The following is a 26,399-nucleotide window of genomic DNA, read 5'->3' as shown; positions in this document are numbered from 1 at the left end:
CCGCCAAAGTTTTCCCTTCGCCAATACTTTCTGATACTGCTTTGATTACATCCTCTGCTTTTGCCTCATTTACATTTTTCACCTCCATGTTCTCATTTCTCCATGCTTTCTGTTTTCATCTCGCCGTCTGCATTCCTGTCCTTTGTTGTTGTCCTTTCGTATCTCTCCAGCCAAGGAACATACACTTTGTGTTTTTATATTTATGTGGAATGTGTATTTTATACGACAGAGTATTAAGGTCACACTGAGGAAGAAGGAAAAAGTCATAAATTTATGAGGCTGGTTCTTTTTCCTCGGAAAAGACACATATTCTTTTTACAGTCCTGATATTTATGACAATGTGATGCTGATGTGCCAAAAGATTAAGTATGTACTTGTTTGTGAAACCAGAAAAATAAACAATTCCACGAAATGCCTCACAGCTGTCATTTTAACAACTGTCCTCCTCTAAAACAATGGGTTACAATATTATGACTTCATTCTTGAAGTCTGTGAATTTTCTTTTTTTTTTCCTCTGTGGCCCTAATATTAATATCATTTTATATATAGCCTTATAGTCTATGGGAAACTGTAAATTATCTGATGATAGCAACATCATCTAAAAATCATCATTTATCCAAAATGAGTGAAATTAATGATCACAAACATTTAAATAATGACAGTGGGTCTAGTTATATGTGATAACAATGTATAGTGGGCAGTGGAATAACTATTGGTTTCCGTTTGTGGAGACTGCTGACTGACATAAGGGATGAGATTAAATAGATCCTGGAACTTAGCCTGGTCTGGAGCAGGCTAGCTCCACAGAATACAGTAAATCTCCATGGTAATTTCTACCATAACATTCTACTGCCCCCTAATCCAGCTCACGGATAAATTAAACCAGGATCAACAAGATATCCAGGCTTAATCCGTTATCCTAGTTTTGTGCAATAGGCCCCTGTAGCTAATGTTTTGATAGAAAACAACAAACAAAAAAAACAAACAAAAAAAACAAACAATTTATAAATAGGTTCCATTCCAACTTTCCTCTCGCTTATGGCCATTCCACTCTGAGAATGCCCGATCTTGTCTGATCTCGGAAGCTAAGCAGAGTCGGGCCTGGTTAGTACTTGGATAGGTGACTGCCTGGGAATACCAGGTGCTGTAAGCTTTTGACTAGTGTTCACAGGAAGTGTGCTGGCTGCAGAAGGGAGAGGAAGGCTCTCCCACACCCTTTATTTCTGTTTGTTTGTTTTGTTTCTGTAGTTTTTTGAGTAAAGTTTTTTGTTTTTGTTTTTGTGTGTGTTTTTTAACCACCTAACTCCAGCTTTTGCTGGCAGGAAGGTGGTTAACACTCTTTATTTATTCAAGAATGGATGGATTAACGGCAAATGACAATGAACTGACAGGAGGAACACGCATGGCAAACGACAATGAACTGGCAGGGGGAACACGCACGGCAAACGACACTGGATTGGTAGGAGGAACACGTATGGCAAATGACAATGGACTGGATAAACGACGATGAGCTAAAGATGAAAAAGAACAAGAAGTAAAAGAAAAGTTTGTTGAACGAAAATATTTAAAGGAAGCTACCGTGATTGTGAATGTGGAAAATGAGACTGAGATGAGAGCGGTAGACATTATTAAGGCTGTAACAGAACAATGTGGACATGGAAAAATTCTAGCGCTAAGACCAAGACAAGGGAAAGAATATGAGCTTACTATGGAAAAGGAAGAAATGTGCGATGAACTTATGGGTGGACTGTTAATAAAAGGAACGGATTGTGAAGTAAAAAAACTGCAGAATAGAGACTTTGTTGTTTCTTTCATGCATTTGCCCGTTTACCTGGAAGATAAAGATGTTTTGGATAAATTGGAGGGTTGGGGGGTTTGCCCCATCTCAAAGATTAAAAGGAGGCTGTATCCGGGCACTAATGTAGAGGATGGGATGAGGTTTGTGCAAGTAAGGTTCCCAAGAGAGGTAGTTTCCCTGCCATACAGCACAAAGCTGGAAACGGCTGAAGGGCCACAATATTTCCGGGTAATGAACAGCCACCAGGTGAAGACTTGTCGGCTGTGCATGAGCCCAGATCACCTAATGAAGGATTGCCCTGATTTTAAGTGCTATAAGTGTAAGGAAAGAGGACACTTTGCACGGAATTGTGATACAGTTAAGTGCCCGGAATGCCGAAAGTTTTTAAATAAATTGGATGGAAGAGGAGGAAAGAGGTGGGGTGGAATAGGTGAACGGGCAAATGCATGAAAGAAATAACAAGGAGGATAGACAAATGGATGATGGACAAGAGGAAGAAAGATTACAACAAAAAGAAACAGAAGGAGCAACCAGTAACATAGAGGATGGAGAAAAAGACGATATGAATAATAATGAACAAGCAATGGAGCAGGACACTCAATCGACAGAATTGGAGACATCGGAAAGCTTTAATACTTTTCTGGAGGGCGGGGAGAGAATTGGACAAGGCGGTATGGATCAAAAGGAAGAAATGAACAGTGAAGAAGGAGTAAAGAAGGACAAAGACGGTGCAAGAAGGTGCAAGAAAAAAGTTTATTAGCAGATATGATGTGTTAAGGGGTTTCGAAGGAGAACACGGTGAATAACGTTAAGTATTTATCTTTTTTTAATGGCTTTAAGTTGTGTTACGTTTAATGCAAGGGGACTGATGAATATTGGAAAATTTGGAAATGTAAAAGAAAAATGTAAAAGGGAACACATTATTGCACTACAAGAAACAAAGTGGAAAGAAAATGTGATGACTGATTTTAAAAAGAGATGGGATGGAGGTATTTTATATAATAACAAAGATGGGAGGTTAAGGAGAGGTGTGGCTTTTTTAATGAAGGATGATGTTTTTAAATTGAGTAAAATTGTATATAAGGACAAGATCAGAAAATGTATGGTAGTGGACACAAAATATGAAGTAAGAGATTTGATTTTAGTAAATGTACATGCAGTGGAGGAGAAGGAAAAGAAAGCGTTTTTAATTGTTTTAAGAAATATTGTAAAGAATTACAAAGAAATAATAATGATGGGGGATTTTAACACGGTTTTTAGCAAACAAGATATGGCCGAAGGAATGGTTTTTGAAACTGATACGGGAAGAAAAGAATTAAAGGCACTAATGGAGGAAAATAATATGATAGACGTATGGAGAGAAAAAAAATGAAAAGAAAAAAGAATTTTCAAGGAGACAAATAGTGGGGCAGTTTGTGTGCCAAACCAGAATCGACTTTGTTTTATGTATGAGAAATGTGGAGAATTTTATAGAAAAGATTAAATATGAGGAAACAGTTTATAGTGATCATAAGTTTTTATTTTTTAAGTTGGACTGGGATCAAATGCAAAGAGGACCAGGAGTATGTATTTTAAATACACAGATTTTAAAGAATGAAGATTATGTTGCAAAGTTTAAAGAAATTATAGAAAAAGAAAAGGAAAATGGAATGTATGAAGAGGATAAGAGAATATGGTAGGAGAATGTAAAGTTTTTAATCAAGAAGTTCTCTATTAAATATTGTAGTTTAATACAGAAAAGATACAAAAAAAGAGAAACAAATGAAAGTTTGGAAAAGGAATTAAATAAAGAAAATAAAGACATACAAAAGATAAAGGAAATAGAGGGAAAGCTGAAAGACATTGAAGAAATGTACAAAGTTCTTTTTTGACCTGGAAAAAAGAGAGGGAAAGCTGAAATGATAAAAGAATTAAGAGTGAAAATGGAGAATTGGTAGAGGGGAATGAGAAAATTTTAGAAGAAATAAAAGATTTTTATGAGGATCTGTTTAGTGCAAGGGGTGTGGAAGAGGAGTTAAAAAAGAAACTGTTGAATCAGATAAAAGCAAAAGTAATCGAGCAAGATAAAAATGAATGTGACAAGGAAATCAGAGAAGAAGAGATTGAAAGAGCAATAAATCAACTGAACAAAAGGAAAAGTCCAGGAATGAATAGATGGGTTGGGAACTGAATTTTATATCGGTTTTAAAGAAGTTTTAACAAAAGATTTTAAATGAGGTTTTTAAAGACATTTTAGAAAAAGAAGAAATTAATGAAAGAACAAGGATGGGGTAAATGAAATTGATATATAAAAGGAAAGGAGAAAAAGTAGATTTAAAAAACTACAGACCGATCACGATGTTGAACACAGATCTTAAGATTTTAGCAAAGGTTTTAGCAAACAGATTAAAAGAAGTAATGCCCAGTATAATTAAAACAAATTTTAGGGGCGGTGGAAAAGGGGGCTTGGGGTTAATGGATGTGGAACAACAAAAACATGCTATGAGAGTGAAAATTGTGAAGAGCACATGAAGAGATGAAGAGCACAAAATAATGAAGAGCACAAAACTGAGTGGAAGAAAACAATGAATTACTTTTTAACCAAATGTGGGGATTTTAACATGGGGGATGGAATTTTATGGATGAAAACAAAAAAATTGGATAACGGAAGTATTACCTGTGTTTTATAGAGAAATTTTTAGTGCTTGGGGAAAGCTTTTACCGAAAATTGAGTATGATCCTCATGGGAGAGAAAACATTTTAAATCAACCTCTGTTCTTAAATAACAACATTTTAAATCAAGGGAAAGACATATTTTTTAAGAAGTGGATGGAAGTGGGCATAACGAGGGTGAGAGATGTTTTGTATGAGTTTAAAGAAGGTTTCTTACCAACACAAGTTATTGTAGATGCAATGGAAGTAGCAAAAAAGAGTACAGTAAACAAGAAATAACAAACAAATATGAAATCATTAAAAATGCAATACCAAAAAGTGTGGATTGAAAGAATAAAGTGTATGGAAGAAGAGCAAAAAGAAAAAAACATTTACGTGAAACTGGGGGGGAAATTGTGTGGAGACAAAGTTGGAATGCTTGGAGTATTTTATAAGACATAAAGCGTTTTTTACTGAGTCTATTTTAAATAAAATTGGGATGGAACAAAATGCTATGTGTAAAGTATGCCAAGAAAAGGAAGAGGGGATTTTACATATGTTTTTATATTATAAAGAACTGGAGGATTTTTTAAGCTAATGCAAATGTGTGATTAAAGATTTGACAGGGGAGTGGGATGAAAATGTAATGTAATGGAACAGAGTGGTGATGTTTGGTTGGGAAAAGAAGTGTCAAAACAAGAAGTTCATAAATCTGTGGGTAATGTTGATGAAAAGTGCAATATGGGAGAGAAGAATTGTGGCAAAAAAAGTAAAAAATTGTGGTGGAGGGTTGGAATGTGTTTAAAAGGAAATCAGAAATGTACATTGAAAGTCTATATGTGTATTTTAAATCTGAAAAAATGTTGGATGCCTTTTATCATGTTTTTACACCACAAGTTTGTTGTGTTTTAAAAGAATGTGGAAGCTGCCGGGGAGTGAAGGAGAATTCTAAAGTATTTATGTAAATGTAAGGTATATGGAAAATGCGTGAGGTGTGATGTAAAAATGATTGTATAGAATAATTTAAAATTTTTATTGTATTTTTTATTGTATTATATTCTATTGTTTGAAATTTCTAAAAAAAAAAAAAAAAAAAAAAAAACGCCCGATCTCGTCTGATCTCGGAAGCTAAGCAGAGTCGGGCCTGGTTAGTACTTGGATAGGCGACTGCCTGGGAATACCAGGTGCTGTAAGCTTTTGACATAGCCATTCATTTATTTTACTATTTAAATTCTCTAACAACAACATCTTAATATTCAGACCCTTTTGCTAATGTTTTGATAGAAAACAACAAAAAAAAAAAAAAAAAAAAGAAAAGAAAAAAACAAACAATTTATAAATGGGTTCCATTCCAACTTTCCTCTCGCTTACGGCCATTCCACTCTGAGAACGCCCGATCTCGTCTGATCTCGGAAGCTAAGCAGACACGGGAAAATGTGTTATTTTCTTTTGCCGGTTACATAAACAGTCACATATTATTCATCCAAATATGACTCAATCCAGCATCATGTGTCTTATTTTTTTCTGTGCACTTAGAAGAGATGTGATGTATAACTGAGTCGTGTGACTATCTCCGCTGTCACGGCTGGCTTTTTGGTACCGCTCGATGCAACTTTGGATTTCCTCAGACGACGTGCGGTGTGTTATGGAAAAAATGCTTCTGTTGGTTTGTTGATGGTAAAAACAAATGAGATCTTGGTGGCAACTTTGGTGTTATTAGCGATAGTTTATCAGTATTGCAGCAAATAGTTTGTTTTGTATTTCCAAATCGCTTTTAAATCTGAATAAAGAGTGTTATTTGGTGTAATTAGTGGTTTGTTTTTTATAAATTATGGTGTAGTAGAGGATATGGCAAACAGCTCATGCTGAATGAAATCCCTCATTCCATATCTAAAGCATTTTGAGCACAATATAAATGTATCATATTGTTCTTCTTCTTCTTTCGGCTTTTCCCTTCAGGGGTCGCCACAGCGAATCATCTCTCTCCACCTAACCCTATCTTCTGCATCCTCAATACTTGCACCCACTAGCTTCAAATCCTCATTAATTACATCCATATACCTCCTCTTTGGCCTTCCTTTTTGCCTCCTGCCTGGCAGCTCCATGTCCAACATTCTCCTACCAATATACTCACTCTCCCTCCTCTGAACATGTCCAAACCATCTTAATCTCGCCTCCCTAACTTTGTCCCCCAAACGTCCAACATGGGCTGTCCCTCTGATGTACTCGTTCCTAATCCTGTCCAATCTTGTCACACCCAAAGAGAACCTCAACATCTTCAGTTCGGCTACCTCAAGCTCTGACTCCTGTCTCTTCTTCAGTGACACTGTCTCTAAAATACAGCACGGCCGGTCTCACCACTGTCCTGTACACCTTCCCCTTGATTCTTGCTGATATTTTCCTATCACACAGAACTCCTGACACCTTTCTCCACCCACTCCAACCTGCCTGCACTCGCTTCTTTACTTCTTTCCCACTTTCTCCATTACTCTGGACTGTTGACCCCAAGTACTTAAACTCCTGTACCTTCTTCACCTCTTCACCCTGTAACCTTACTGTTCCACTTCCCTCCCTTTCATTCACACACATGTACTCAGTCTTACTACGACTGACTTTCATTCCTCTTCTCTCCAGCGCAAACCTCCACCTCTCCAGGTTTTCCTCCACCTGCTCCCTGCTCTCACTACAGATCACAATGTCATCTGCAAACATCATCGTCCAAGGAGACTCCTGTCTGACCTCCTCTGACAACTGGTCCATCACTATAGCAAACAGGAAGGGGCTCAGAGCCGATCCCTGATGCAGTCCCACCTCCACTGTAAACTCCTCTGTCTGACCTACAGCACACCTCACCACTGTCCTGCTCCTCTCATACATGTCCTGCACCACTCTGACATACTTCTCTGCTACTCCTGACTTCCTCATACAGTACCACAGCTCTTCTCTTGGCACCCTGTCATACGCTTTCTCTAAGTCTACAAACACACAGTGCAACTCCCTCTGACCATCCCTATACTTCTCCATCAACATTCTCAGAGCAAAAATTGCATCTGTTGTGCTCTTTCTGGGCATGAAGCCATACTGCTGCTCACAAATTTCCACCACCTTCCTTAACCTAGCTTCCACTACTCTTTCCCACAACTTCATTGTATGGCTCATCAACTTTATCCCCCTATAGTTGCTGCAACTCTGCACGTCACCCTTATTCTTAAAGATCGGCACTAACACACTCCTTCTCCATTCCTCAGGCATCCTCTCACTTTCTAATACCCTGTTGAACAAACTAGTTAAAAATTCCACTGCTGCCTCTCCTAGACACTTCCAGACCTCTACCGGGATGTCGTCAGGACCAACTGCCTTTCCACTTTTCATCCTCTTCAAAGCCTTCCTGACTTCATCCTTTCTAATCTTATCTACTTCCTGTTCCACAGAGTTCACCCCTTCTACTCTTTTTTCCCTCTGATTTTCCTCATTCATCAGCTCCTCAAAGTATTCCTTCCATCTCCTCTGTACACTCTCCTCACTTGTGAGCACCCTTCCATCTCTATCCTTAATAATTCTAACTTGCTGCACATCCTTCCCATCTTGATCCCTCTGCCTGGCTAACCTGTACAAGTCCTTCTCTCCTTCTCTAGTGTCTAACCTAGTGTACAACTCTTCATATGCCTTCTGCTTGGCCTTAGACACCTCCCTCTTCACTCTGCGCTGTAACTCCTTGTATTCCTGTCTATTCTCTTCAATCCTGTCCATATCCCACTTCTTCTTGGCTAATCTCTTCCTCTGGATACTATCCTGAACTTCCTCATTCCACCACCAAGTCTCCTTATCTTCTTTCCTCCTTCCAGATGACACACCCAGCACCTGTCTCCCTGTCTCCCTGATCACTTCTGCTGTAGTTTCCCAGTCATCCGGCAGCACTACCTGACCACCCAGAGCCTGCCTCAACTTCTGTCTAAATTCCTCACAACATTCCTCCTTTTTCAGCTTCCACCACTTAGTTTTCTTCTCTATCTTTGACCTCTTCCTCTTACAGACCATCAGAGTCATCCTACACACCACCATCCTATGCTGTCTGGCTACACTCTCTCCCACTACCACTTTACAGTCACTAATCTCTTTCAGATTGCCTCTTCTACAAAGGATGTAGTCTACCTGTGTTCTCCTACCTCCACTCTTGTAAGTCACTCTATGTTCCTCCCTCTTCTGAAAATACGTGTTAACCACAGCCATGTCCATCCTCTTAGCAAAGTCTACTACCATCTGTCCTTCAAGGTTCCTTTCCTTAACTCCAAACTTGCCCATCACCTCCTCATCACCTGTGTTCCCCTCACTAACATGTCCATTAAAATCCGCTCCTATCACCACTCTCTCACCCTTGGGAATACTCTCAATCACCTCATCGAATTCACACCAGAATCTCTCTTTCTCCTCACAACCTACCTGCGGGGCATAACCACTAACAACATTCAACATCACCCCTTCAATCTCTAACTTCAGACTCATCACCCTGTCTGACACTCTCTTCACCTCCAGAACATTCCTCACAAACTCCTCCTTCAGGACCACACCTACCCCATTTCTCTTACTATCCACACCATAATAAAACAGCTTGAATCCTGCTCCTATACTACGAGCCTTGCTACCCTTCCACTTGGTCTCCTGGACACACAGTATATCCACCTTCCTTCTCTCCATCATATCAGCCAGCTCTCTACCTTTCCCTGTCATAGTACCAACATTCAGAGTCCCTATTCTCAGTCCTACACTCTTACCTTTCCTCTTCTCTCTCTGTCTGTGCACTCTCCTCCCTCCTCTACTCCTTCGACCAACAGTAGCCCAATTTCCACCGGCGCCCTGTAGGTCAACGGCGCCGATGGCGGTCGTTGTTAACCCGGGCCTCGACCGATCCGGTATGAAATTCTTACTGACAACTCGCATGGTTAGATTTGGCAATGTTTTATGCCGGATGCCCTTCCTGACGCAACCCTCTCTATTTATCCGGGCTTGGGACCGGCACAGAAGTCACTGGACTGTGACCCCCATGGCTAGATTAGGAGGAAAAAAAAAAACAAAAAAAACAAATACAAACTCAAAACATCTCCAACTTGGAGAAAATATAATAAATCAACAAAAAAAAAAATTATATAAGCTGTATAAGTTAAATCATGCTTTCTTCGTTTAAGAAAAATAAAATCTCATCACATCATCACGTTCATTACTATAATTTCACATTTACATTTACATCTAGGGTATTTGGCAGATGCACTAATCCACAGCAATGTACAAAAGTGCTTTTAGGTTTTGATGAATACATTAACTCTGGTTCAATAGGTTACAGACTTAGTATTCAATCAACCTAAAACACTGTTTTTTTAAATTTTTATTTTTTTTTTTTAAATATACACATAAATCAAATGGGGGAAAAGTGCTAGAGGTAGGTTTTTACCTGTCATTTGAAGATGACTGAATCACTCTGTCAGCAACGCGGGGGTAAAAACAGAACCAACTGCAGGATAGCATAAAAATAAAAAGGATTATTAACTAAAAAACATGAAACAGGGACACAGACTAGGACACAGGACAACATAAGAGGACAAAAGACGAGGATTCCGTGCTGCCATAGGCAATGCGGCACAAATACATGACAAAATTAACCTCATAAGGAACAGGTGTACAGAGGCAGGGAGGAAGAGACAAGGGCAGGGAAGACACAAACATAGACAAAAGCACGTGGCCAAAGTCCGGGCTGAGTCCTGACAGACTCAGCTGTATGGACATTTAGGTAAAGTTCATTCCACCACCACGGTGGCAGAACAGAAAAGAATCTTGCCTTATACCTACATCTTTCCCTGAGAGATAGTGGGACCAGTCAAGTACATACACATACGCAGGGAAGATATTTACTTTCTAGGTTCTATCAGAACAATAACAACAATCAGGAAGCAGTGATTCTGTAATTGAAATGCATCACAATGCTGAGGAGAAAGTAGTTCCCCAAAACCAAGACCCAATAGTTTGTTGGAGAAATCATGTACAAACCTTCCCAGCTCTCAGAAAGCTAACAAAAAAATATCTTGGGTTCACTGCATCATCTTTCCCTTCTGAGAGAATTATTCAAAAACGGGAGTTTTTATAAAAACATTTTAAGGGTTTACACAGACTGGCTGTGTATATCAATACATGCACAAATGAAGATTCTGACTTGAATGTAAGATTCAAACTAAAGTTCAGCTGAATTTGCATTTAAATAATTTAAAGTGTTTTTATTCCACTCCGTTGACTTTTATCAGGGTTTTATTCATTTATTTTTATTTTTTTGTTGATTTTTTTCCAAAGCAAGAGAATTCCTATAATGAAAAGAAAAAACAGGCTCAAGAGGAAAATGTCAACATTCACTTGTTTCATCTCAAAAACCTACAGTATAAAGGAAGAAATAAAAAAAAAAAAACATTATGTAACAATTATTAAAATAAGGTTTGTGTGACATGTTAGATTTTTGTTATATGTCTTAGGTATGTTTACTTAATTATTATTTTTTGATGAATCTAAAAAAGAAGTCACGTGTACTGCAGTTTATTTAATATTAATAATGATGGCTATCAAAATACACTATAAAAAATATATATTTCATAGAAAAAGAAGTATCGGTATCTTGTCTTGAAAATGCTTGGTCTGGGATCAAAAAGAAAATAATTGGTATAAATAATCTGTAGCCAAAACAGAGTTGTAGGATTAACAACACTTTTTATTAGAAAAGACCGGAACTTCATACCTGGTGACTGTGGAGGAGCAGAACAAACATGGAGATGGTAGGGGTATAGAAATGTGTAACAGAAACTAAATTACTATCTAATTCACAAGATTGATATCATTCTGGTATTTTATATAAACATGAATTTAATGATTGGTTTGTTTGTGTCACGGTCAGCGCACCTGCCCCGCCTTCCAACTTCCAAGAAGCGTCTTCGGAATACTAGGTGCTTCCGGATTGCAGTTCCCACAAGCCCCTCACCGGGTCTAATTACACCACCAGCTGTTTCCTATTTCCCACGCTATATAAACTGAACTTGAACTTTCCCCCAGTGTGAAGTCTCGATTTGCGGTGCAATCATTCTGAGCGTTTTCTTGTGTTTCTTGTATTCTCGTTCCTCATTGTTTGCCGCCTGCCCCGACCTGTTTGCCTGTCATTTCGTGTCTGATTTTGCCTGCCCTTCGACATTGTGTCTACCATTGCCGACCCTGCCTGTCTGTTACGATTGTCAAATAAAACGCTGCACATGGATCACCAGCCTTACAACTCCTCGTTACAGTTTGTTTATTGTTATTATTTCTATTGTAATGAAGTTTGTGATATTGTCACCAACAACGCCACCCTGCTAAAGTGGTATCTCCTGTTTGGGGTTGAGTTTGGAGTAGAAGTCGGTCCCATTTAGGAGAAGTAGACACAATGATGGAGCTCTGTACAGATTGTGTGAACTTCTTTCTTACTTTGTCTAGTTTTTCTCAGCACATCGCTGTATATTTGTACAAATATATGTGTTTTTACTGATTTATTTTGAGCAGTCAATCCATCAATGATATACAAACAAACCAGCACCACATGTTGTGACTGTGTGTATATGTGTGTGCGCATGCGTGCCCTTCCCCATCGTACATACACACAAACATACACACACAAAAGTCAGCATACAGTAAACCAAACATACCAGTTAGACCATTGTCAGTAAAAGTGAAAGTCAGCAGCTCCATTTTGTGACGACTGAAAAATAAATATTTCAGGAGTAAAAACACAGTGAGTATCTAAAGCTCTAATATATAAACACACTGAAGTGACACTAGATGCAGAAGAGTTTTTTGGGTTTGTCCTGAAGTTTTAATGTACACAGGTTGTTTTATAACTTGATAGCGTGACTATTTCCTGTAAGTGAACTCTTTACTGATTCAGGGTTTAATTTAACACACCGATGTTGGAGTGAAGTAAACGTGTGTCCTGCTGTAATCTGGAGAAGGAGACATGACCTCTAACATGAGTGTGTCTGGAAAACAGGACTTAAAGAAAGACGAGAGGTGACTTACTTTTACATTCACCAGCAATAAATACACACCGTCTCATGGGAACACATCTGTATCTCTAAACACTCACTAGTTAACACAGGAACTCAACTTTGCTTTAAGGTGTTTAATAGCAGTGAATATAATCACTGATCTGATCTAAGAACCGTTTAGACAAATCATTCACTGAGAGAAGAGTAAAAAGGACTGTGTAATGTGGAGCATAAGAGCTTTGTGTCAGTAAATTCTACAGGCTTTAAGACCCAGCTGAGTCAGTTAGCTGTGATTGGGACTACTGATATCAATGTAATTCCTGACTAAATAGGCCTGTCTCCTGTTTGAATAAGTGAAACAGACTGGATCTGAATTAAAAAGATGGAATTATTGGTGTTTAATGATGAACACATTGTTTAACAGTGCTGAGACAGCAGAGTATTAATTATTGCTGATATTTCTGTTGTAACTCTAGAATGATGGAGGGAAAGAGATCAGACTCACCAGAACCCAGCTGTGTGTCCATGAAGAGTGACGAGTCAATGCAACATCCAATTACCTTCAGAGACAGAGACAGTTCTACTGATGTGAGGTCAGTATAGTGAGGTGTTTTACAGCAGTGTTCCACCTGATCAAACTCACTCGTCTCATTATGAAGCCCTTCATGAGCTTTATCAGGTGTTGAAGCAGTAAAACACTAAACTGTGCAGTGCTGCAGCTCTCGGACTGGCAGTGAGGAAAACTGCTTTAAGAGTTCAGTTCAGTCTGCAGTTCCTGAGCTGGAGGGTCTGTGGTTCTACAGAAGAACATTTACACCTGGGACATTAATGACAATATAAATATTTTATTCATTTATTCAAACATTTGTTTCTAAACATGTTGGTGTCGGTTAGGAAATCCTTGTACTGTGTTAAGAGGATAGTGTTAATTATCTGTCTCTGTATTTATTAGTGTATTATTTGTGCAGCTATGAATACATATAGTCCATATTACATGATGTGATTTGTTTGTTCACAGACCACAAAAATCAAACATCAGCAGAAATCAGCTGGACTCCATATTCAAGGTTTGTGTGTTGTTTTGAAGTGTGTAATGTGTGTTGTGATCCCTTGTAATGTCTGGATGTGCAGCATCATTAAGGGTAATCAGTTTTATGAGCAATCAGATTTTAAGTTCTAAGTTTTAACTGTAATAATAAAAAGAGACTTCTACTTCTTTTCATAAAATTAAAGCCTCTCTCACTGTGTAACATGATAATAATTAGATCTGTTCCTGTGTGTTTCTAACCAGGAGCTGGAACACAAAGTCATCACTCTGATAAAGAATGGGCTGAAGAGGTTTAGGAAGCTCTTGAGTCCAGATTACCCAGCATGCACTGAGAGGGAGGTGGAGGATGAGGAGGATCTGCACAGTGTCAGAGAGGGAGTGCTGAAGATCACACTGCACGTCCTAAAGAACATGAACCACACAGATCTCGCTAACACACTGCACAACAGTTAGAGCTCTGAGTCATGACTTTATTCCATCAGGTTCACTTTAGAGAGAGGAAATTGTTTTAGATATGAACACTTTTAGTTTTAAATTTAATTTTAGTATCATGTAAATCTGCTGCTTTTCTGTTCTGTTCATGGTCCAGCTTCAATAATATTTAGTACATCGGTCAGGAATTAAAAGCAGTGTTTGAATGATTTTGCATTCAAACTATTTATTACTAAACTAGTTATTACTTTGTTTATTAGAACTCGCCTCTGTGTATCAGCCAATGTTGAATTCCAAGCTGAGAGAGAAGTTTAAAAGAATTAAGGAAGGAATCTCACAGCATGGAAGTTCAGCACTTCTGAATGAGATCTACACAGAGCTCTACATCACAGAGGGTTGGAGTGGAGATGTCAATAATGAACATGAGGTGAGACAGATTGAGACAGTGTCCAGGAGACCAGGAGAAACCCATCAAATGTAATGATCTCTTTAAAGACAAGTCCATCAGAACTGTGCTGACTAAAGGAGTTGCTGGAATTGGAAAAACAGCCTCTGTGCAGAAGTTCATTCTGGATTGGGCTGAAGGAAAAGTAAATCAGGACATCACATTCATGTTTCCACTTCCCTTTAGAGAGCTAAATCTGATGAAGCAGAAAAATCTCAGTCTGATGAATCTTCTTCATCACTTTTTCCCAGAAATAAGAAAACTAGAATCATTAGACTGTGACTCCTACAAAGTGGTGTTGATCTTTGATGGTCTGGATGAGTGTCGACTTCCTCTAAATTTCCATAAGAATGAGAGATTGTGTGATGTGACAGAGTCAGCCTCAGTGGATGTGCTGCTGACGAACCTCATCAAGGGGAATCTGCTTCCCTCTGCTCTCCTCTGGATAACCACAAGACCAGGAGCAGCCAATCAGATCTCTCCTGAGTGTGTAGCCCAGGTAACTGAGGTACGAGGCTTCAGTGACCCTCAGAAAGAGGAGTACTTCAGGAAGAGGATCAGTGATCAGAGCCTGGCCAATAAAATCATCACACACATAAAGTCTTCAAGAAGCCTCTACATCATGTGCCACATCCCAGTCTTCTGCTGGATCTCAGCCACTGTTCTAGAGAGAATGTTGGGTGAAGCAGAAGGTGGAGAGATCCCCAAGACTCTGACTCAAATGTTCACACACTTCCTGATCTTTCAGATCAAACACAAGGACCAAAAGTACCATCAGAAATGTGACCCTTATCCTCAGAAGACCAGAGAGAGTATCCTGGCACTGGGAAAACTGGCTTTTCACCAGCTGGAGAAAGGAAACCTGATCTTCTATGAGGAAGATCTGAGAGAGTGTGGCATTGATGTCAGAGAAGTGTCAGTGTACTCAGGATTGTGTACCCAGATCTTCCGAGAGGAGTTTGGGCTTCACCTGGGGAAGGTGTTCAGCTTCGTACATCTGAGTGTTCAGGAGTTTTTGGCTGCTTTATACACGTTTCTCTCCTTCATCAGCAGAAATGTAACACAACAACAAAGTACTCATCTGTATGATCTTTTCAAGAAGTCGAACATGTCTGATCTCCTCAGGAGTGCAGTGGACAAGGCCTTACAGAGTGAGAATGGACACCTGGACCTGTTCCTACGCTTCCTTTTGGGTCTCTCACTGGAGTCCAATCAGACTCTCTTATGAGGCTTAATGACACAGACAGGAAGCAGATCTCACAGCAAACAAGAAACAGCGATGTACATCAAGGAGAAGATCAGGGAGAATCCATCTCCAGAGAAATCCATCAATCTGTTCCACTGTCTGAATGAACTAAATGATCATTCTCTAGTGCAGGAAGTACAAACTTACCTGAACAGAGAAGGTTACAGATGTCTCAGAGGAACCAGACTCTCTCCTACTCAGTGGTCAGCACTGGTGTTTGTGTTACTGAACTCAGAACAGGAGCTGGATGTGTTCAAATCAAAAAAATCAAAGTTTATTTATAGAGCACCTTTTAAAAACAGCAGGTGTTCACCAAAGTGCTGTACAAACAATATAAAATAAACAATAGAACTAAAAAGCATAAAATAATAATAATAAAATAAATAAATAAAAACTAAATAAAAGACTAATAAAAATGCAATAAATACAATAATAATTAGTAGCACACACTTAAAAAGAACTCCTAACAGATAACTCTCATACTGTATTGTATGCTGCACCATACAAATATGTTTTTAAATGTGATTTAAAAACAGCCAGTGAAGGTGCCCACCTAATGTACAAAGGCAAATTATTCCAGAGTTTGGGGGCCGCTACTGCAAAGGCACGGTCACCTCTGCTCTTTAGTTTTGCAATGGGGGATACTAAAAGCAGTTGCCCAGCAGACCTAAGTGCTCTGGATGGAGCATATGGCTTTAATAGATCTGAGAGGTATTTAGGACCAATGTTATTTAATGATTTAAAAACTAAAAGTAAAATCTTGAAATCAATTCTAAAATGAACGGGCAACCAATGAAGGGAAGCCAATATAGGTGTAATGTGTTCTCGTTTGCGTGTCCCCGTTAATAAACGTGCAGCTGCGTTTTGTACCCTCTGCAAACGTGCTAGAGATGCCTCACCAATTCCTACATAGAGACTATTACAATAGTCCAGTCGGGATGATATAAAAGCATGGATGACCCTCTCAAAATCAGTAAAAGATACAAATGACTTGACTTTAGACAATTGCCTTAACTGATAAAAACACGATTTAACTACCAAATTAATCTGTTTTTCTAGTTTAAAGTCACCGTCCATTAAAACCACCAGGTTTTTAACAACAGGCTTCACAAATGACTTTAAGTCACCCAGATCTACATCAGGAGTACTAATGGTAGCACCAGGTCAAAATAAAATGATTTCAGTTTTATCTTCATTACACTTTAAAAAGTTGGAGGCCATCCAGGCTTTAATATCTTCAAGACATCTCAGCAAAGGTGCCACAGAGTTTGCATCCTTATGTTTCAAAGGCAGATAGAGTTGCAAGTCATCTGCATAACAGTGAAATGAGATGCCATGTTTCCTAAAAATGGACCCTAAAGGTAATATATATAAAGAAAATAAAATCGGTCGAAGAATGGAACCCTGAGGGACTCCACATACAAGAGATGCAGTAGACGACACAAATTCCCCAAGACGTACAAAGAAAGTTCTTTCACCCAGATAAGATTTAAACCATTGTAACACGGCACCCTTTATACCAACACAATGCTCAAGGCGAGAGATCAGTAAATTGTGGTCAATGGTGTCAAACGCAGCAATAAGATCTAACAGCATAGTTACCTGCATCAGTGGCCAATAATAAATCATTGTAAACTTTTAACAGGGCGGTTTCCGTACTGTGAAGTGATTTGAAACCAGATTGGTACAACTCTTGCAAGCCATGCAAGTCTAGATAGGCTAATAATTGATTAAAAACAACTTTTTCCAATATTTAGTTTTGAAATGGGTCTAAAATTAGCAAGAACTGATGAATCCAAGTTAGGTTTTTTTATCAGTGGTTCCACTATAGCGTGTTTAAAATGTAGGGGTACAACTCCATGAGTGAGACTGCTATTTACAACCATCAGTATGATAGGGCCAAGGGTTTCAAAAACCTTCTTTAGGAAATCTGGGGAAATAATGTCTAAGGGACAACAAGATGGATTCATTTTATCAATGATGTCTTTTAAACAAGCAAGAGACACTGGCTCAAACTGATTAAAAACAGAGGAGCACACAGGGAAAGAAGACATATCAGCAGAAGGGTGAACAATATTGGCTCTAACAGTCACAATCTTGTCATTAAAAAACTGCAAAAAATTTTCACATGTTTCTTTGGAAAATTCCAAACTTATTTGTTGAGATGTATTTAAAACAGAATTAATAGTGTTGAACAGAACACGAGGTTTATGAGAATTTTTTGCGATGACATTAGAGAAATACCTTGACTTTTCCGTTTTTACAGTTTTTTGATATTTGAACAAGCTGTCTTTCAAGATATCAGACGAAATTTGCAGCCTATCTTTTTTCCATTGGCGTTCAGCTCTCCTGCACTCACGCCTTGCAGCACTTCCAGTCTTCCAGTGCATTCTCACAAGAAGAATAAAATAATGATGTTAACTCATCAGTATTATAATGGTGAGTGGACACTGAGAAGGCCACGTCTGTGCTTTTAAAAACATCAGTAAACCGTTTTGCAGTTAAAGAGTTAAATGAGCGACAGTGACGAGCAGGGGCACATGGTTTAGGACTACAGAAACAAGAAATCTCAAATGTTTGACTTGTGTTTGACTTGAGGAAATATGATCCATCAGATGATTGTCTTCTGAGGCTGCTGCCAGTGGTCAAAGCCTCCAGAATAGCTGAGTGAGTATTTTTATCTCTAAATGTATTACTGCATGGTTTGTTATTTTAATGTAACACTGAACTACACTGTTTGGATTAATGTTTGTTAATAGTTCCTCTAATCATCTTTAAACAAACCTCTGGTACTTTTACAGAAGATTGTTTCAATTTTTACACTAACTTGTTATATCTGAACTGAGGGCTGGGCCACATGGACAAAATCTTATAACATGATATGAGTCATTTTATATCTTTTATATATCGTCGCTGTCGGGCGGAATCCTCGTATCTCCAAAACCGGTATTTTTCAGGAAATTAAAAAAACGCCGTACCTTATCTGCAGTGCACAGGGTTTAGTCCGCTTTGCAGTGGATTGTCTTGCGCTAAATTCCTGTCCTCAGACGAGCACCAGAACTAGCGGGGGTCAAGATTTTTTTTTTCTTTGAGCCCAGTGTTTTGAAGACATTTACCTCAGAAGACGTGTTGATTCGTTGCGACTCTTCTTGAGGAGAAATATACCGCGAAGGTCTCCCACGGAGTGAGGAGGAGGTGGACAGTTGAAGTGTCCAATGGAGTTATGAGATTTGCGCTCAAGCTATTTTCAAGGCTTTAGATTGGTTAATAACTTGTAAAAATTACAGACCCACGTGGGGACTGACCAATAGCATCGATGTGAAAAAATATGAAATTGACCAAATTTGGACATACGAGGTTTCCGCCCGACAGCGACGATATGAATCATGAAAAATGGGTGTTAAAAAAGTGTTCTCTAAAATTTATGAAAAAAATATCTATAGAAAATAACTGCATGCATTTAAGAACTAAAGATATTTCTGAACTAAACACCAGTGAAAGACTTTTTCATTTCTGTTTATTTTGAAAATGACATTTAACAGAACTCTCACAGATGTGAAAAAACATAAGACTGACAAAATGGGATCAATATGTATAGAAAATATAAAAAAGTAAATATTAAAAACACTCTAATGTCCTTCAAGTATCTCTTTATGTTTGAGTTCCCCAGCTTTTGTTCTGTGTGACAGTGTTGTGTGGAGATTCACTCTATCATGTCTTTTTTCCTCAATTGCTCTTTTTTAAAACCGAATACAAAAGAAAAACAAAAGTCTCCTTCAGTCTGCACTTACTACTAAATGTAAGGAATGAGCTTGTGGTAAATTAAACACCTCCAAGGCCGTAAGTTTGATTTTGGCATTGGTGGGGACATAAATAAAATTGGTCTGCAGAGCCGCATTGTCACAAAAGTACAAAAGCTTACCGCTTTTTACTCGACTTGAACAATAATTAAAATTATATTTTTTGTTCCATAACTTTATTTATTAAGGTTACACAGGTCAAAAACAACAGATATACAATAGGTCTATTTCATTTTTTACTTTTTTATGATGCCAATAAGAATTCTAGCAGGGCAAGTAAAAAAAACTGAACAAGCAGATTTCCTCCAGATCTGCTCCAGAAAAACAACAACACATTACATCACAGAACACAATGTATTAATTACTTAATTTTGTGAATTAAACAATATATATTTATATATACTATATAGTTGGCAACTAACCACATCATAAAAACTGAGAGCTTAGTGGGTACTATACTGTAACTTGCTATTTGAACAAGCCAAACACATGTCTACGTCTGTCAATACCAGAAACAAACTGCTGGCATATTTGTTTCACATCGATTTTGTCCAGTTTGTCCTGGTGGACATGGCAAACAGCAATACTGTTTAGTCTTCAGAGAGCACTAAAACTTCTTTCAGCCTCAGCTGATGACACTGGGACCACTAAAAGCAGCCTGACAAGGGTTTCAACTTGATCAAACAGGCCTCTCAATTCAACTGACATTCCTCTTAGAATATTAGCCACTTCAGTACTAGATCTAAAAGTGTTTCTAGAGCGAGACATGGCTAGTTGGACTTTTAGATTGTCTCTGTTCAGCTCTGGATCCTGATCAACAATGTCACTCACTTCTCCAGTCAGTAGAGTTTCCTCTAACTTCTGAAGAACATCTAGATCTGGTTGACTGAACCTGTCCCTAAGCTGAACATCAACACTATCTAGCATTTTATAGCACTCTGTTTTGTAATGCACCACCGATGACATGACAGTGTGCTGGCTTGCCCCACCAGTGTTACACCTCGACTTCGATACATTCGACAGACGAAGTGGGAAAATGTTCACCTTTATCTTCTAAAGCCCTATTCGGACGGGATTAGTTTTACGTGGGGACGTGGGGGTAAAGTAATTATTACCAGAGCTTCTCTGTGATTTTAGTCCCGTCCGAATGTGCCATCTCGGTAATCATTACGGACAATGTCAGTAAAGATTACGGTGACTTTTACCTTCTGTAAAAAGGTCCGGAAAAATTCATTCATTCATTTTCTACCGCTTATCCGAACTACCTCGGGTCACGGGGAGCCTGTGCCTATCTCAGGCGTCATCGGGCATCAAGGCAGGATACACCCTGGACGGAGTGCCAACCCATCGCAGGGCACACACACACTCTCATTCACTCACGCAATCACATACTAGGGACAATTTTTTCCAGAGATGCCAATCAACCTACCATGCATGTCTTTGGACCGGGGGAGGAAACTGGAGTACCCGGAGGAAACCCCCGAGGCACGAGGAGAACATGCAAACTCCACACACACACACAAGGTGGATGCGGGAATCGAACCCCGACCCTGGAGGTGTGAGGCGAACGTGCTAACCACTAAGCCACCGTGCCCCCCGGTCCGAAAAAATTACCTCAGGTAATACTAATCCCGTCTGAATAGACCCGCTGTAAATATGTATGGTAAAATTCCGTCATTTCCTGTTTAAAAGTAGTTTTTGGTGCGTTTTTCAAGCATGTAGAAGCCATGTTGTCTGTTTGCGCACGTGATAACAGAAAGCAACGTCATACGCACATGACGACAAGGAGGTTACTGTGGTGCATAAAGCGAGTTACCCCTCCCACTTCTGCTAGTTTTACTGAGATGCCTTCTTGTCAGGACTCAGCCCGGACTTTTTGGCCATGTGCATTTGTTATCGTTCCTTGTCACGTGTCTACCCCGCCTTCGTCTGCTCCTCCCTGTCACCACACCTGCTCCTCATTGTGTCATTATTATCCTTTGTATAAATGTGAGCCGCGTTGCCGAGGGTTCCGTTAGTCCTTCAGGCCCTTTTTTATTTTTTTGGTGACATTGCTCCGCATTTTTTCCGGTGAGGGACGCCGCTCCACTTTCGGTTCCATCCGAGGCGGATGTTGCCTCACTTCCTTCGCGGAGGATGTCACCATCCCGTTTTTGCCCCTTTTTTATTTTTTGGTGCCCTGCGGCATCGCCCCGCATTTTTTCCGGTGAAGGACGCCGCTCCACTTCCGGTTCCGTCTGGTTCACTTCTTCCGCAGGGGGTGCTGCAGGCCCAAGGCGAAGGATCTTTCCCACCCTCCCACCCTTTGTATTCTGGTCATCAGGACGTGGGTCTGGCCGCGGTGTATCAGGGGTTATGCTCGGCCCTTCAGCTCGGCTGTGGATGTCGCTCGGCCCTTCAGCTCGGCTGTGGATGTCACTTGGCCCTTCAGCTCGGCTGTGGATGTCGCTCGGCCCTTCAGCTCGGCTATGGAAGTCATGTGGCCCTTCTGCTCGGCTGTGGACATCGCTCGGCCCTCGCTGGCTGTGCTGCTGTGAGCCTTGCTCCCCCACCTACCTCGCCGTGTGCCTTACTCCCCTCACCGGCCTCGCCGTGGACCTAGCTCCTCCCATCTGCCTTTGCCATGTTCCTCGCTCCCCCATCTGCCTTCGCTGTGTTCCTCGCTCCCCCATCTGCCTTCGCCGGGTTCCTTGCTCCCCCCATCTGCCTTCGCCGTGTGCCTCGCCCCCTCTCCTGACCTTGTCAGGGTTTGGCGCTTTGGGAGCCACGCCTTGGGGTGGGGGGGCTGGGGGGGTACTGTCAGGACTCAGCCTGGACTTTTTGGCCATGTGCATTTGTTGTCGTTCCTCGTCACGTGTCTGCCCTGCCTTCGTCTGCTCCTCCCTGTCACCACACCTGCTCCTCGTTATGTCATTATTATCCTTTCTATAAATTTGAGCTGCGTTGCCGAGGGCAGCGCGGATTCATTAGTTACATTTACCCCTCGTCATGTCTAGTCATTGTTAAGTGTTGCCATTTGTATTGTTTCAGTTATCGTCATTTCTGTCTTTGTCTTCATCATTTATTAAACCCCTTTCATTTGAAGCTATTCTGCGTACGGGTCTCCCTTCCTCCATTCCAGGTTGTGACACTTGTCCTGTGCGAATTGGCTAATTAATATTACAGACGTCCTGAGGTAAAATTGCATTACTCCACGTCCCCACGTAAAACTAATCCCGTCCGAATAGGGCTTTATTTTGTTAGAAACAAGCTAGGCTGCTAACTCAGATGAGTGATGAATAATTTCTTTCTCTAACACTGAACTGTTTTTAGAGGATGGATTTTGAAATGTGACTTTTTATATGAAGATTTATATTTTAATGGGGTTCTTTTTGTTCTTTGCTTATCAAGTGTACAAGCAGGTAAAAAGAGAGAGGATGAATAATCTGTGAAAAGTGAGTGTAGTGTCATGACCGCTGTTATTAAAAAGTTTTGTTCTACTTGGAGCTCGACAAAGACAACAAACTGTTAATGACGATCACATTCTTGTTCTTGGATCGTGATTTTTGTTAATCTGTTGTGGTTGAATTATAGACACAGTTTTTTGTCTGGTTCACTGCATCAGAAGATGGTGGATGTGGTAAAAACAGATGGTGAACACAAAGACGGTTGCACGTGATGATCGGTCAGGTTTATCAGCGTTACTGTTGAAGAGACGTCAGGTTTCGTTCTTTCGAACCTTTCTATGGATTCTGGAGATTTTAAGCTGCTCGGACTGTGTTTGTATTTATAAGCAGCTGTAGTGAATCTATATTTTTGTTGTACAATGTTGTAATAGACTGGTTTTGTTCTCTGTTCATCATTAAGTACTGAAAAAAATTACAAAAGGTTTACAGAGACTGAGGTCTGATATCACTTGAAGCCCTTATAGGACTGGGACCAAAATACTGAATTGTACCATACAAAGAGTGGAGGTGGATTTTCTTTATTGTATTGAATATGGTCTTGTATTCAGCTTAAGTTGAGTTTTAAAACTGAGTTACAGAGGTGAATTAGAGGTGCTAACTTGTTTTGTCTTGGGTTAAAGCACTAACTTGGAAGGTGTGTTGTGATTGTATCTGACAGTTAATTTTTTTAATACTGGGCTGAAGGGGGTTCCTTAAGAGAAGAAATAAAAAATAAAATTTAACAAAAATTTATATTTAATAAACATATATGTCTGTATGTTGAGCCATCTAAAGCTAATATTTGTGTATATACAGTGTAACTCGTTTAAAGGTAAGAAGTTTGACTTTGTTTATTTCTGATGCTGTGTGCACTCATGCTGATGTGACGTCACTCTGTAAACAGGGAAGGAGCTCAGATTTGAGAAGAAAACCCCACGTTCACTTCTCAGTTGTGGAGGCATGAAAGACATGATCCCATTTACTCTGTCGAAAAAGAAGGGTTCACTAAGTTGTGTTGAAATAGTAACCGTGACGTCTGTAGTAAAGAGTACAATGTTCTTTCTAATATCTTTTAGTTACCTTGTTTATGGCAGAGATAGATTTTTAAACCTTTTACATTTTCTAAAAAAATGTAAGTGATAATCAAGAATCGTTTATAAGGTTAAAAAAAAACTAACTTTCTCTTTAGTTTTGATGTGTTTGAACATATGTGAACACTCCAGCTGTACTCAGATCCACACCAAACACCTGAACCAGTGTGCTCGTAACATCAGAGGTCTGGAGGTGACAGATTTGTACCTGTGCGAGCACAGAGAACAACACGCACCAACTGTTTTAGTGTCTCTGTGAAATCCAACATATAACTGAGTGTAAAGTACAACTAGTATTGTCATGTTAACTCGTCGTGTACAGCTCTATTGTACTGTTCTCTATATACGTCCTCTGTATACTTCAACAGCACGTTAAACTCCTCCTCATCAACTTCACAGACACTGAATGTCCTTTTTTATAGTTTAATGAGGGTAGGGTAAAACTTGAAATAATAAGAAAAGAATAAACAATATGAAGATAAATTATCAAGCAAATGAAATACACACTTCATTTGATCACACTTCCATATGATCTATATCAGAGATGCATTCAAACAATACAAATTACAAATACTTCAAAATAATCATATACAATTGAATGTAATATGATCAATAACAATTAAACATACCGTCAAAGCTACCAAAGACCAAGGATGAATGCAGATTGATATTGATTCTAGTTTTCAGCATAACAAGAACAGCAAGCATGAAAGGCACTAACTTCCTTGTTATTCATCTGCTCAATCACGTGACAATGACAACAAAATAAAACATTATCCTCAGAACAGCCAGTAAGGGGAGACAAACTACCAACTAATAAATTACATTAGTAGCTTTTATCTTTGACAATGAATGTAACAGAACATCTATAATTCTTAATTTTCTGTAATAAAATGCACTGTATCTGCAGTGTTGGTTGTAGAAACTTGAACACAGATCAGAGTGAAGTGTTTGTAGGCTGCTTGCTCTCAAATATGTGTGTTATGTACATGACCTAATGGCAGTGGTGTCAAAAGTATTCACATTCATTATTCAGATAGAAGTATAGATACTAGGGTTTAAAAAGACTTCTGTAAGTTGAACTATCAACTCAAGCTTTTTACTCAAGTAAAAGTGTTAAAGTGCTGGTTTCAAAACTACTTTAAAAGTATAAAAGTAAAAGTAATGCAAGGAAAAATGCCATTAAGGACAAAGCTTAGGCTGTGCCACAATCACCTATTGTGCACTACCCCACCTCCTTAAAAAACATATTTCTAAAGGCCATAATGACTTTAATATGGCCTTTAGAATGATATTCCTGTTTCAGATTATGTTGCTAAATGTAAAAGTCATTAGACATGGACAATCAAACAGAAAACATGGTAAAAGTCATTAGACATGGACAATCAAACACTTCATAATTTCTCTTCCAGTCTGTGTCAGTGTAATCTGACAGAGGAAAGCTGTAGAGTTCTGTCCTCAGTTCTCAACTCAAACTCCTCCAGTCTGAGAGAACTGGACCTGAGTTACAATAAACTGCAGGATTCAGGAGTGAAGCTGCTTTCTGATGGACTGAAGAATCCACTCTGTACACTGGAGATACTGAGGTACACACACACAGACACACACACACACACCCACACACACAAAATGTCATTAGATGATCCAGATTAAGAGCATGATCTGGATTGGGTTACTGTTTGTTTCAGCACTCAGCTCTGATCACCAGCTGATTTATTTTAACTGTTTATACAGAGCATACTTTTATGTTTATTATTAATTATGAATATTATCTGTACTAAACGTATTGTGGCTGTCGGGCAGAAACCACTTATGTTCAAATTTTGTCAATTTCATATTTTTTCACAAATCGATGCTATTGGTCAGTCCCCACTTGGGTCTGTTATTTTTACAAGTTATTAACCAATCTAAAGTCTTGAAAATAGCTTGAGCGCAAATCTCTTAACTCCATTGGACACTTCAACTGTCTGAGAAATCTCGTAACTCCACCTCTTCTTCACTCCGTGGGAGAGCTTCGTGGCATATTTCTCCGATGGAGAGAGTGTAGAGAGAGAGGTAGCAACAGTGGTGGAGGATACAGTGGTGCAGGATATAGTGCATCATATAATATTTGAATTAAATTGAATGTTTTGGATACCACTATTAAATGATTGTTTTAATTATTATTTTACTGAATTTAAGTCAGCTTACTTATAGACAATGCCTCTCTTGGCACTGTGCATGTAAAACACTGTTTTTTGGACACTAACAAGTGAAAATAGTTAGGTTAGATACATTTGAGTAGGCCTGTTTTGTTAAAAATCGATAGCTGTAATGCTTCTGTACAGAAAGAAACCCGTGAGCCACGAAGGTAAGTTTGCGAGCAGATTAGACTAATTTCCACCTATTAGACAGCTTAATCAGCTTATCGTGTTTTGTATTGCATCACTTATAGCTCT

At 39.2% G+C, this 26,399-nt stretch overlaps 2 protein-coding genes and 1 non-coding gene across 6 annotated transcripts in view; all 3 read left to right on the top strand.

Moving 5' to 3' along the window:
* Positions 1–26,399, top strand: part of LOC132843539 (NACHT, LRR and PYD domains-containing protein 3-like) — a 924,649-nt gene that overhangs the window by 548,982 nt on the left and 349,268 nt on the right. For 2 of the 4 annotated variants that reach the window (XM_060866941.1, XM_060866945.1), the window contains one exon: positions 13,493–13,541. In XM_060866941.1, the coding sequence (XP_060722924.1) occupies positions 13,493–13,541 (49 nt within the window). Of the gene's footprint in view, positions 1–12,142; positions 12,222–12,374; positions 12,497–12,950; positions 13,068–13,492; positions 13,542–26,399 lie in introns of those variants that run through there. The other 2 variants (XM_060866943.1, XM_060866944.1) reach the window with 2 other exon arrangements.
* LOC132843656 (5S ribosomal RNA) lies at positions 1,035–1,153 on the top strand. Its single transcript, XR_009648203.1, has one exon. It is a non-coding gene; the product is annotated as a 5S ribosomal RNA (ribosomal RNA).
* Positions 14,287–16,735, top strand: LOC132843545 (protein NLRC3-like). Its single transcript, XM_060866961.1, has one exon. It carries the CDS (start codon positions 14,566–14,568, stop codon positions 15,625–15,627), a length of 1,062 nt encoding a protein of 353 aa, XP_060722944.1. The 5' UTR covers positions 14,287–14,565; the 3' UTR covers positions 15,628–16,735.

The sequence above is a fragment of the Tachysurus vachellii genome, chromosome 3 (assembly GCF_030014155.1).
Source record: "Tachysurus vachellii isolate PV-2020 chromosome 3, HZAU_Pvac_v1, whole genome shotgun sequence".
Lineage (NCBI taxonomy): Eukaryota > Metazoa > Chordata > Actinopteri > Siluriformes > Bagridae > Tachysurus > Tachysurus vachellii.
Note: the sequence above shows the minus strand (reverse complement) of the source record. Positions and strands in the feature narration are given on the sequence as shown.

Excerpts from the sequence above, each read along its gene's own strand:
- LOC132843545 (XM_060866961.1), top strand. The coding sequence starts at position 14,566 with ATGTTTCCACTTCCCTTTAGAGAGCTAAATCTGATGAAGCAGAAAAAT.